We start from the raw sequence: 13258 nt of genomic DNA on the forward strand, positions 1-13258 counted from the left end.
AAGATGGTGATTCGGACCGAGCAGTCACTCTGTTAAGCCATCCGTCGACCCACAGACCGCACTGCATTGTGGTTCCTGCAGTCTGTCTTCAGGGAGACGGAGGAAAGTGATGCTGAGATCATCAGCTACTGCGCTGTGCACGAGGCCTCCGCACTCTGAATCTGTGCCGTCATGCCTGCCTGACTGCGAGCGTGTTGACGGAAAGAGGATGCTCAAGTCATGTGATCGGACAGCACGAGTAACCTTGACCAAAAAGCCAGCTCATCGTGCTCTCCAGCAGCGAGTTTAACGTCATGCAGTCGCACATCAAACACCTACAGAAGTGTAATAATCCGGTGCAATGAATTTGGAGCTGATTTTGAGGGCATGCTTGTGCACGTGTGGTGACTCTGTCTGCATTTTCTCACCAGCGTAACTCCAGACAGCACCTCCAGCAGAGAGATGAGGTTGTGTCCATCTCGAAGATCCTCGTACAGGTCTGTGATGTGCTTCCGCACCTAAAAAGAGCGAGAGAAAATGAGACAGTGGGTTCATTTTGAACTGCTGCTCCATTCTACATTTAACATAAAGCACAACTTTATTCATCACACACTTGTGAAATTCCTCTCTGCATTTAACCCATCTGAAGCGGTGAACACACACGTGAGCAATAAGCACAAACACACACACACCCAGAGCAGTGGGCAGCCATGCTAACAGCGCCCGGGGCACTTCAGCCCAAGGCCGTCCCATATTAACCTAACCTGCATGTCTTTGGACTGTGGGGGAAACCGGAGCACCCGGGGGAAACCCACGCGGACACGGGGAGAACATGCAAACTCCACACAGAAAGGCCCTCGCCGGCTGCTGGGCTTGAACCCAGAACCTTCTTGCTGTGAGGCCACTGTGCCGCCCATATATTGAACTAATAACATTAAAAGATTAAAATATCTTAAAATGGGCGGCACGGTGGTGTAGTGGTTAGCGCTGTCGCCTCACAGCAAGAAGGTCCGGGATCGAGCCCCGTGGCCGGCGAGGGCCTTTCTGTGTGGAGTTTGCATGTTCTCCCCGTGTCCGCGTGGGTTTCCTCCGGGTGCTCCGGTTTCCCCCACAGTCCAAAGACATGCAGGTTAGGTTAACTGGTGACTCTAAATTGAGCGTAGGTGTGAATGTGAGTGTGAATGGTTGTCTGTGTCTATGTGTCAGCCCTGTGATGACCTGGCGACTTGTCCAGGGTGTACCCCGCCTTTCGCCCGTAGTCAGCTGGGATAGGCTCCAGCTTGCCTGCGACTCTGTAGAACAGGATAAAGCGGCTAGAGATAATGAGATCTTAAAATCTTTCCTAGACTCACACCGAGCTCAGCCCAAGATCCTCAGACTACCATGGAAACATCAGTAAATGTATATGATTTTAAAGTGCATATCACGGGTAAATTCAGGAGCAAGATCAATGTAATTCTCCTATTTTATATTAAACTTTGGTCAAATATCTGTAACATTCTGCATCCTCTGCAGTTTTTTTACCTTGCGCAATACCAGAAAAATTCAGTTGAAATCAAGCCATTTGAGGCGAATTGGTCCACCTCTGAAAAAACTTGGCGTTTGGATTTCCCGGCAAATGTTGATTTTCGTGACGTCGCATGTGGGACGCCTCCCTCTGAATCCTACGTCAGCGCTGGTTTGTTTATGGGAAAACGACCTGGTGGTTTTCTGCAAATTTCTTCAACGTTATCGCGTAATTATTAAAATGGTTAACAGATGTATCGTAGGAGGGTGTAGCAACACCGATCTTGATGGGATTAGTACTCATCGTTTCCCAAAAGACCGGACAATGAGAGAGAAATGGGAGCGCTTGGTCTACACAGGCTGTGCACTGAAACCGTGCAAAGCTCGCGCAGCCTGCTGGCGCTTCCGCAGGTGACGTCACGAATCTGGCTCCAGACTCCCTTGGGATTTTTCCAGACGCGTTTTCTTATTTTATTTTTTTCTGCTGTAGACAGATGGCCTTGTGCAAAATTACCCTTCTGGATGAGTGCGTAAAGGGACAAACAGGTAGTCATCGACTTACAACCTATGCGACTTACAACCGATCGACTTTACGACCGTCTGGTTATGACCGGCAAGTGTTTCCCAGCTGAGCTAGCTGAGCGTACGACAGTTTCCGCCCCAGCTCCTGGCAGCGCCCAGCATCCAGTCTCTCGCCACGTACAACAGTTTCCGCCCCAGCTCTTGGTTTATGAAACGAGCAAATGCTCCCGCCAGCCCGAGCGCTGCAACAGCTGATGATGACGTAGACGACCCACAGCCAAACACCAGTGATGCCAGCGGTCACTAAGTTTTGTATTTTGCTATGTTTTACATTTGTATTTTGGTATGTTTCAAACTAAAATGTTTTCTATTTTTCACACCTGTATTTCATATTTTTTGCTTTGCACATAAACGAATTGTACTGTACGCAGTGTAGTATGCAGTGTTTGACTTAAACCAAATAATGAGCCAAGGTAATGAAATAAGTAAACGTTGATAAAATAAGACTTTAAGATGATTACAATATCATTACACATCACAATATACTTGCGTTCATTTAACATAGGCCGACTTACGACCAGATCGGTTTATAACCGGTCAGTCGTAACCAAACGCAGTCGTAAGTCGACGCATACCTGTACATTCATGTAAAAAAACAAAAAACAAAACAAAAAAACCCCGAAATTGGTCCAGAATATGCACTTTAATCTGGAAAGCAAACTGGCTGCCGTATCATCTCCATCCAGCAGGGGGCAGCAGATGCATTGAAATATGAATGTGATACAATAGGCTGGAAGAACAGTAATGTACAGACTAACAGTAGATACAGACTTCCTGACTTCTGACAGTGTGTGTGTGTTAGACCTGGAAAGTTTAATTAGTTAAAAGACCATCAGTGAAATGTATCTGAATATCAATTAGCCTATAATGCTATGCTGCCACGGACAGCATCATCATCATGTCGTGGCTTTTTTCCCCTCCGCATCTTCAATGGTTTAAATAAATAAATAAAGACAAATAAAAATTATTTTATTTAAGCAAAATGTACCTGGAAGGAAAACTGCTCAATAAAAAACCCCCAAAAACTCCGAAAAGGTTCTTGTCATTTATCCAAATATTTGTTTTCTGGACATCTACGTAGAAATCCGTTACATGGCAACCCAATAAAGTGTAAAAACAAACAAACACTACTTAAAGGATCAAAAAGCAATTTTTTTTAAAAAGGGGGTAAGAGACACACTGACAGGACTCTTGATAGAATTCTCATACGTTTAAATTCATTATTTTCTATGCCGCTTATCCTACTGAGGGTTGCCAGTGAGTTTGAACCAATCGCAGCTGACCCTGGGTGAGAGGCGGGGTTCACCCTGGACAGGTCGCCAATCACCAGCAGGGCAAACACGGAGACAAACAGTCAGTCAGTCATTCACACTCATGGCCAATTTGGAGTAACCAGTTGGCCTAATCTGCATGTCTTTGGACTGTAGGAGGAAACCAGAGCACCCTGAGGAAACCCATACAGGCATGAGGACGACATATACACGCCACACAGAAAGACTCCCAAGTTTAAACGAACGAATACAATAAAGGCATCAGCAATCCATATGAACTGCCAAACCCATACATCAGTTTGAAGCTCATCACACAGGTATCAAAATCAATGCTTTAGCCACAGCGTTTACGACCCCGATTCCAAAAAAGTTGGGACAAAGTACAAATTGTAAATAAAAACGGAATGCAATGATGTGGAAGTTTCAAAATTCCATATTTTATTCAGAATAGAACATAGATGACATATCAAATGTTTAAACTGAGAAAATGTATCATTTAAAGAGAAAAATTAGGTGATTTTAAATTTCGTGACAACCACACATCTCAAAAAAGTTGGGACAAGGCCATGTTTACCACTGTGAGACATCCCCTTTTCTCTTTACAACAGTCTGTAAACGTCTGGGGACTGAGGAGACAAGTTGCTCAAGTTTAGGGATAGGAATGTTAACCCATTCTTGTCTAATGTAGGATTCTAGTTGCTCAACTGTCTTAGGTCTTTGTCGTATCTTCCGTTTTATGATGCGCCAAATGTTTTCTATGGGTGAAAGATCTGGACTGCAGGCTGGCCAGTTCAGTACCCGGACCCTTCTTCTACGCAGCCATGATGCTGTAATTGATGCAGTATGTGGTTTGGCATTGTCATGTTGGAAAATGCAAGGTCTTCCCTGAAAGAGACGTCGTCTGGATGGGAGCATATGTTGCTCTAGAACCTGGATATACCTTTCAGCATTGATGGTGTCTTTCCAGATGTGTAAGCTGCCCATACCACACGCACTAATGCAACCCCATACCATCAGAGATGCAGGCTTCTGAACTGAGCGCTGATAACAACTTGGGTCGTCCTTCTCCTCTTTAGTCCGAATGACACGGTGTCCCTGATTTCCATAAAGAACTTCAAATTTTGATTCGTCTGACCACAGAACAGTTTTCCACTTTGCCACAGTCCATTTTAAATGAGCCTTGGCCCAGAGAAGACGTCTGCGCTTCTGGATCATGTTTAGATACGGCTTCTTCTTTGAACTATAGAGTTTTAGCTGGCAACGGCGGATGGCACGGTGAATTGTGTTCACAGATAATGTTCTCTGGAAATATTCCTGAGCCCATTTTGTGATTTCCAATACAGAAGCATGCCTGTATGTGATGCAGTGCCGTCTAAGGGCCTGAAGATCACGGGCACCCAGTATGGTTTTCTGGCCTTGACCCTTACGCACAGAGATTCTTCCAGATTCTCTGAATCTTTTGATGATATTATGCACTGTAGATGATGATATGTTCAAACTCTTTGCAATTTTACACTGTCGAACTCCTTTCTGATATTGCTCCACTATTTGTCGGTGCAGAATTAGCGGGATTGGTGATCCTCTTCCCATCTTTACTTCTGAGAGCCGCTGCCACTCCAAGATGCTCTTTTTATACCCAGTCATGTTAATGACCTATTGCCAATTGACCTAATGAGTTGCAATTTGGTCCTCCAGCTGTTCCTTTTTTGTACCTTTAACTTTTCCAGCCTCTTATTGCCCCTGTCCCAACTTTTTTGAGATGTGTTGCTGTCATGAAATTTCTAATGAGCCAATATTTGGCATGAAATTTCAAAATGTCTCACTTTTGACATTTGATATGTTGTCTATGTTCTATTGTGAATACAATATCAGTTTTTGAGATTTGTAAATTATTGCATTCTGTTTTTATTTACAATTTGTACTTTGTCCCAACTTTTTTGGAATCGGGGTTGTATAATGTTGACCTATAACTCCAGCGATATGGGACAGATCTGAAAACTCCACTTTCAGTGAAACTTGAGGCCAGATCATGTATGTACTGTGAATACACAAACATGAAAACGCTCAGCGAAACTGTAAAAAAACCACTGACATCAGGTTACAGCAGAGTGAGCTGATTAGCTGATACCACCGTGTTCAGGCTTTCTGTCGGCTGAACATAAATCACAGACGCAATGTGGACAAGTGGCACTTTCGGACGCCCAACTCCTTCGGTTTCCCGTCCGTGACGCTTTACAGAACGTAGATGCTTTGATGTAGCCTGATCTAGCTTCATCAAATGTAAGCGAGGAGGACCTTCCTAGTCACGTTTAGGTCGAGCCGAGTTATAGTGCAAAGCAAACCCACATGATCTGCACGCGGGCATAATGTGTTACGTTACACCTGATCAGCCATGCCTGAATCAACTTTAACCACACCCAACAGCATGGGAATCAGACTCGCCAAGTGTGAAGCATCAAAAACACCATGCTTGAAAAATACCTCAAGTAATTTGTGATAAAACTATATTCATCATGATATCCGAAATAAACCACCAGAAAAACAGGAGTGTCGAAATAAAGAAATAAACGTGCGTCAAGCTAATTTTGAAATGTTTATTTAGCGTGCAAAAACTCTGAAAAGGGTCGAGAATAATTCTTATTTTAAAAAAAAATAATAAGGGGAAATGACAAGTTTTGTGTTGAGCACGCAGTCAGGGTGAACAAAACATTTAAGCTGCAAAAAAGCCTGGGGTACGGAAGCCGCGAGAGGCCCTTCATGTAATCTTTTTTTATTGACCTTGTTATCCCGAGATAACGACATAATTAAGTCAGGATCTCGAGAAAACAACACAACTAATTCGAGATCTCGAGAAAACAAAACCGTTATTCCGAGATAACAACAATTAATTCAGAATCTCGAGAAAACAACAACTAATTCGAGATCTCGAGAAAACAAAACCGTTATCCCGAGATAATGACATAATTAATTCAGGATCTCGAGAAAACACCACAACTAACTCGAGATCTCGAGAAAACAAAACAATTATTCCGTGATCTCGAGAAAACAAAACCATTATTCCGAGATAACGACATAATTAATTCAGGATCTTGAGAAAACAACACAACTAACTCGAGATCTCGAGAAAACAAAACAATTATTCCGTGATCTCGAGAAAACAAAACCGTTATTTCGAGATAACGACATAATTAATTCAGAATCTCGAGAAAACAACACAACTAATTCGAGATCTCGAGAAAACAAAACCATTATTCCGAGATAACGACATAATTAATTCAGGATCTCGAGAAAACACCACAACTAACTCGAGATCTCGAGAAAACAAAACAATTATTCCGTGATCTCAAGAAAACAAAACCATTATTCCGAGATAACGACATAATTAATTCAGGATCTCGAGAAAACAACACAACTAACTCGAGATCTCGAGAAAACAAAACAATTATTCCGTGATCTCGAGAAAACAAAACCGTTATTTCGAGATAACGACATAATTAATTCAGAATCTCGAGAAAACAACACAACTAATTCAAGATCTCGAGAAAACAAAAACGTTATTCCGAGATAACGACATGATTAATTCAGGATCTCGAGAAAACAAAATTATTCCGTGATCTCGAGAAAACAAAACCGTTATTTCGAGGTCTTGAGAAAACAAAATTACTCCGTGATCTCGAGAAAACAAAATTATTTCATGATCTCAGCTGGATCACTGTATCTCCGTCGGTAGAGACGAAGCCGGGCCAGTCTTCTGCGGAGGTGCCGCGGACTAATTTTGAAATTATCCCTTATTAAAAGACTTAATGCAATCTCTCCCTGTGTCAACCCCTGATCAAAATATTGCCTTATTAGGTGATCGATTATTCCAGACATTCTAATGACCAAAGTTGCGTCTATACAGAATGAGAAATAGCCCCAAAGTCAGCATATCACAAGTCTCTTGGCGCACCTGAATGAACCATTTCTCAGCTGTTTACTCGAGATCATGAAATAATTGTGTTTTCTCGAGATCTCGAATTAGTTGTGTTGTTTTCTCGAGATCCTGAATTAATTATGTCGTTATCTCGGGATAAGGTGAATAAAAAAATAAAAATAAAAGATTATATGAAGGGCCTCTCTCGGCTTCCGTACTGGGGGAAAAAATTAAAAGTGAAATCTTATCACTCATATCAAAGCGGCTACACATTACGATCCTCAGCTTCCTTTCAAACGAGTTCACATTTGTTGTACGTGTACAGAAAACACACATGCACCTTCAGTCAGCAGAAACTTTCGTGCGCGCACACACACATCCATCCACACCCTTCCAGACACATGACATCACCTGCTCTGTCCTGACCGCCCTGTGAACCTGCTGTGTACATTTCCAGTGCTGGTTCTGTCGAAAACGACTCGGCGCTGCTGATCATCGCAGTATTTGTTGCGTACCCGCAATGTTATACCGCTTTCCTTTTTCACTGCGTTCAAACCCGGAACGTCACCACAGTGGTGACGTCGGGCTCGGCTTTGGACTCCGCATTTTTCTTTTTAATGGCTGCTTGTCAAATAGATGCAGTGCTTAGCTAGCAATTAAACTTAAAATAGACTCTGTGCATGTTTTGCAGGAAGGATTCTCCTCTGCTGTACGTGCTGAATTTAAAATCATCTTACTGGGAATAAATATTTAAAACGTTAATAAGCAATAAAATAGAATACGAAAATTCCAAATTATCTACAAAATCTATAAGGAATAATGGACAGTCAGTTGGTCATTATTACGAAATAAACCCCGACAGGGTGACAGAGCCCGACTCGAAGCTTAGGGTCTTGAATCACCCTGAAGGGATTCGTTTCGTGATGATGACACTCTCGCAGTATATTATCCTGCTTCTTACAGGACTACTTACTAAAGCACTAATAATTTGAGACAAAATACTGAGTTAACATAGATATTTAGTCGCTGCCTAAAAGCAGAGCTCTTGATGAACGTATGAGCAAAATATTTGCAAGGGCACAAAATCAACCCGAATAGAATAATAATAATAATAATAAAGCATATGAACTGTCTAATTGTGTATATTACATTACAGGCATTTAGCAGTTAACCTAAACCCAGTTAGGTTAACTGGTGACTCTAAACTGACCGTAGGTGTGAATGGTTATCTGCGTCTATGTGTCAGCCCTGTGATGACCTGGCGACTTGTCCAGGGTGTACCCCGCCTTTCGCCCGTAGTCAGCTGGGATAGGCTCCAGCTCGCCCGCGACCCTGTAGAACAGGATAAAGCGGCTACAGATAACGAGATGGGAATGAGGCATTAAGCAGACACGCTTATCCAGAGCGACATACAACATACAGAGCAGCCTGGGGAGCAGGTGCCTTGCTCAAGGGCACTTCAGCCATTTCTGCTGGTCCAGGGAATCAAACCAGCGACCTTTTGGTCCCAAAGCTGCTTCTCTAACCATTAGGCAATGGCTTCTCATGCCATCATGTAGTGTACTTGACATCAATAAATTGCTGCATTGTCTTGACAGTGACCCCAATAATGAGATACACATGGCAGTTACGAATACATATTTATTTGACACTATGTGCCATGTGCCAGAAACAACAGCATGACGTGTATTATGGTGCGACTCTGCTGGGTGCCTGGTGGACAGCAGTGAACCAGTGCTTTCACTTGACATCATTATTGTATAGTTACAGTCCAATATCAAACACTTATCTGGTGACATCTTTTATCTCCGTGTGCGTTGGAGCTCAGCGTGCACAGCCGCAGATTGCAAAGCACGTGCACGCCAATAGGACTAATTACCATGCACCTGTTCCTGGTTAGAGCACAATCACAGCGCATACATACGGTATAAGGACTCTCAGTAACACAGAGACTTTGCAAAAGCCTTGTATTTTGTATTGCTTTTCTGGTTTTGATCCCGTTTGCATTTTTGGACTTGTATTGCCTCTGATATCCTGTCTGTGTCTCACTCGACCACTGCCTGTTTTTCGACTCTGCCTTTGTCGCAGTTTTCGAGTGTGCTTTCAATGAAAGTCTTCCTGCATTTACATTTGTCCATCACACTTCGAAACTATCAATTGTCCAACAAGTTAGTGGACTAATAAAACTAACTAGTTTTATATGAAACCGTCAAATATTTTCCATAAAATGTATTAGTAAAATAATGTAATTTTTAAAAAAAGCAAATTAAAAATAAGCGCTGGATAAAAACCCATTATCTTACGTTAAAAAAATATATATTTTTAAAAAATAAAAAGATACAAACTTCGTTGTCCAGTGGTCAAGTGTTTATCAGATAACTTGCCTTGCACTCATGGTCACGTTCCCTGTGGCGGTACATGTATGTCGTTCGTGCGTACGGACATCATACAATCAAGGCGACAAGAAATCTGGTCTATGCTTTACCATATTCTCTGAAGTATGGGACTCTGCTACAAATTATTCTATTGACTTATAAATAATTGCTTCCTGTATTTAAAAAAAAAAAAAAGTTGGTTATATTCAATGGTTGGAACTGCGTCCATAGGGGCGTAAACTCTAGCCTTCTTAATTAGCCTACTTAGCGCAATAATTCATTTTAAAACAAATATTACAATGAGAAAACTTCTACGCTGTTTTCTGACGAAGTCATATTTTTGCCACAGGGTGTCGCAAATGATCCGACGTTGTTAGTTTGATTATTAAAGCAACAAAATTTGCCAGACTTCTTTCTGCAGACTGACCCAACTGATGCAATCCAGAGTCAAAACCGTGTCCAAAGCAACGGCCTGTGATTCACAGCAGCAGTCTGCTATTCAGAAATCACAGACTGCAGAATGCTGTAATTGATGAATCGGAATCGAGTATTCAATAAAGCTGTGTAATAATGCGGATTATACCACAGAGCAGGTGCCCATTAACGTTCTATAATTAAGCTCTGACACCAACACAAATGCTAGGTTTACATTAATTAACTCGTTTTAATAAGTTATCGTTTCTACAGTAACGACACATTCACAGGAATATTTATAACAGATGCACAACATACTCTAAGGCTAATAATAAACAGCTTTTGTTTCTTTAATATATTAATAAAATGTGGCGGCATGGTGGTGTAGTGGTTAGCGCTGTCACCTCACAGCAAGAAGGTCCGGGTTCGAGCCCCGTGGCCGGCGAGGGCCTTTCTGTGCGGAGTTTGCATGTTCTCCCCGTGTCCGCGTGGGTTTCCTCCGGGTGCTCCGGTTTCCCCCACAGTCCAAAGACATGCAGGTTAGGTTAACTGGTGACTCTAAATTGAGCGTAGGTGTGAATGTGAGTGTGAATGGTTGTCTGTGTCTATGTGTCAGCCCTGTGATGACCTGGCGACTTGTCCAGGGTGTACCCTGCCTTTCGCCCGTAGTCAGCTGGGATAGGCTCCAGCTCGCCCGCGACCCTGTAGAACAGGGTAAAGCGGCTAGAGATAATGAGATGAGATGAGATTAATAAAATGTGTTGCTGTTCAACCAAGAAGAACTTAATCATTCGTATAGCAAAGCATTCCGTTTGAAGACAAACATTTATGAAAAGACTTCCAGTGTCAGCACTAGAACAGCCAATAAAGTTTTCCGACATGAGAGAGTCTTCAGGATTGAGGAGTTTATGCGTTTCTGGTTTCTCAGTCACATGAGGTGGTGAGGGAACAACTTGTCTTGCAGACGTTTAACGTTAACTGTAACTAAAGAGTGGAAAAAGTGTGATGCGTAGTTCATTAATACTTTAAAAACTGAAGTTGAGGGAGAGGAGAAAAAAAAACAAAAAACAAAATCACGTGTTGTACAAAACTTTAGGCTGGCTCATTTGTATAATTCAGCCAAACCAAAGAAATGAAACACGTACCCAATTTCTCTCTCTTTAGGTAGGTAGTTAAATAATTTTTTTTTTTTTTTGGGGTGCATGTGCATAGTGGTTAGCACTGTCACCTCACAGCAAGAAGGTTCTGGGTTCGAGCCCAGCAACCGACAGGGGCCTTTCTGTGTGGAGTTTGCACGTTCTCCCAGTGTCCACGTGGGTTTCCTCCGGGTGCTCCGGTTTCCCCCACAGTCCAAAGACGTGCAGGTTAGGTTAACGTGGGGTGGCCTTGGGCTGAAGTGCCCTTGAGCAAGGTACTTAACCCCTAACTGCTCCCCAGGCGCTGTAACATGGCTGCCCACTGCTCCGGGGGTGCACGCGTGTTCGCTGCTTCAGATGGGTTAAATGCAGAGGATGAATCTCACTGTGCTTGAGTGTGCATGTGACAAAGATTTTTTTTTTTTAATACAATGCCTTGCAAAAGTGTTCATACCCCTTGAACTTTTTCACATTTTTCCACCTTACAACCACGAACTTAAGTTTTTTATTGAGATTTTATGTGATAGACCAACACAGAGTAGCACATAATTGTGAAGTGAAACGAAAATGATAAATGGTCTTCAAAATTTTAAACAAATAAAAATCTGAAAAAAATGTGATGTGCATTAGTATTCAGCCCCCCTGCGTCAATACTTTGTAGAGCCACCTTTTGCTGCAATTACAGCTGCAAGTCTTTTGTGGTATGCCTCTACCAGCTTTGCACATCTAGACACTGAAATTTTTGCCCATTCTTCTTTGCAAAATAGCTCAAGCTCAGCCAGATTGGATGGAGAGCGTCTGTGAACAGCAATTTTCAAGTCTTGCCACAGATGCTCAATGGGATTTAGGTCTGGACTTTGACTGGGCCATTCTAACACATGAATATTCTTTGATCTAAACCATTCCATTGTAGCTCTGGCTGTATGTTTAGGGTCATTGTCTTGCTGGAAGGTGAATCTCCTTCCCCGTCTCAAGTCTTTTGCAGCCTCCAACAAGTTTTCTTCCAGGATTGCCCTGTATTTAGCTCCATCCATCTTCCCATCAACTCTGACCAGCTTCCCTGTCCCTGCTGAAGAAAAGCATCCCCCTAGCATGATGCTGCGCTGCCACCACCATGTTTCACAGTGGGGATGGTGTGTGCAGAGTGATGAGCAGTGTTAGTTTTCCGCCACACATAGCGCTTTGCATTTAGGCCAAAAAGTTCAACTTTGGTCTCATCTGACCAAAGCACCTTCTTCCACATGTTTGCTGTGTCCCCTACATGGCTTCTGGCAAACTGCAAACGAGACTTCTTATGCCTGTCTTTCAACAATGGCTTTCTTCTTGCCACTCTTCCGAAAAGGCCAGATTTGTGGAGTGTACGACTTGTAGTTGTCCTATGCACAGATTCTCCCACCTGAGCTGTGGATTTCTGCAGCTCCTCCAGAGTGATCATGGGCCTCTTGGCTGCTTCTCTGACCAGTGCTCTCCTTGCTCGCTCTGTCAGTTTAGGTGGACGGCCATGCCTTGGTAGGTTTGCAGCTGTGCCATACTTTTTCCATTTTTGAATGATGGATTGAACAGTGCTTCTTGAGATGTTCAGAGCTTGGGATTTTTTTTATAACCTAACCCTGCTTTAAACTTCTCCAGAACTTTATCCCTGACCTGTCTGGTGAGTTCTTTGGTCTTCATGATGCTGTTTGTTCTTCAGTGTTCTCTAACAAACCACTGAGGCCTTCACAGAACAAGTGTATTTATGCTGAGAGTAAATTACACACAGTAGGACTCTATTAACTACTTAGATGACTTCTGAAGGCAATTGATTGCACTGGATTGTATTTAGAGGTATCAGAGGACAGGGGGCTGAATACTAATGCATACCACATTTTTCAGATTTTTATTTGTTTAAAATTTTGAAGACCATTTATCAGTTTTGTTTCACTTCACAATTATGTGCTACTCTGTGTTGGTCTATCACATAAAATCTCAATTAAAAAAAAAAAACACTTAAGTTCATGGTTGTAAGGTGGAAAAATGTGAAAAAGTTCAAGGGGTATGAATACTTTTTCAAGGCACTGTACATCATCTTTTGGCTGCTCCTGA

At 42.5% G+C, this 13258-nt stretch overlaps 1 protein-coding gene across 10 annotated transcripts in view; it reads right to left on the reverse strand.

Annotated features, from left to right (window-relative positions):
- macf1a (microtubule actin crosslinking factor 1a) overlaps window positions 1-13258 on the reverse strand; it is a 413795-nt gene that overhangs the window by 192420 nt on the left and 208117 nt on the right. For all 10 annotated transcript variants that reach the window (XM_060942802.1, XM_060942796.1, XM_060942794.1 and 7 more), the window contains one exon: window positions 408-497. In XM_060942802.1, coding sequence (XP_060798785.1) covers window positions 408-497 — 90 coding nt within the window. The remainder of the gene's footprint in view (window positions 1-407; window positions 498-13258) is intronic.

This window comes from Neoarius graeffei, chromosome 16 (genome assembly GCF_027579695.1).
Source record: "Neoarius graeffei isolate fNeoGra1 chromosome 16, fNeoGra1.pri, whole genome shotgun sequence".
NCBI classification, from domain to species: Eukaryota; Metazoa; Chordata; class Actinopteri; order Siluriformes; family Ariidae; genus Neoarius; species Neoarius graeffei.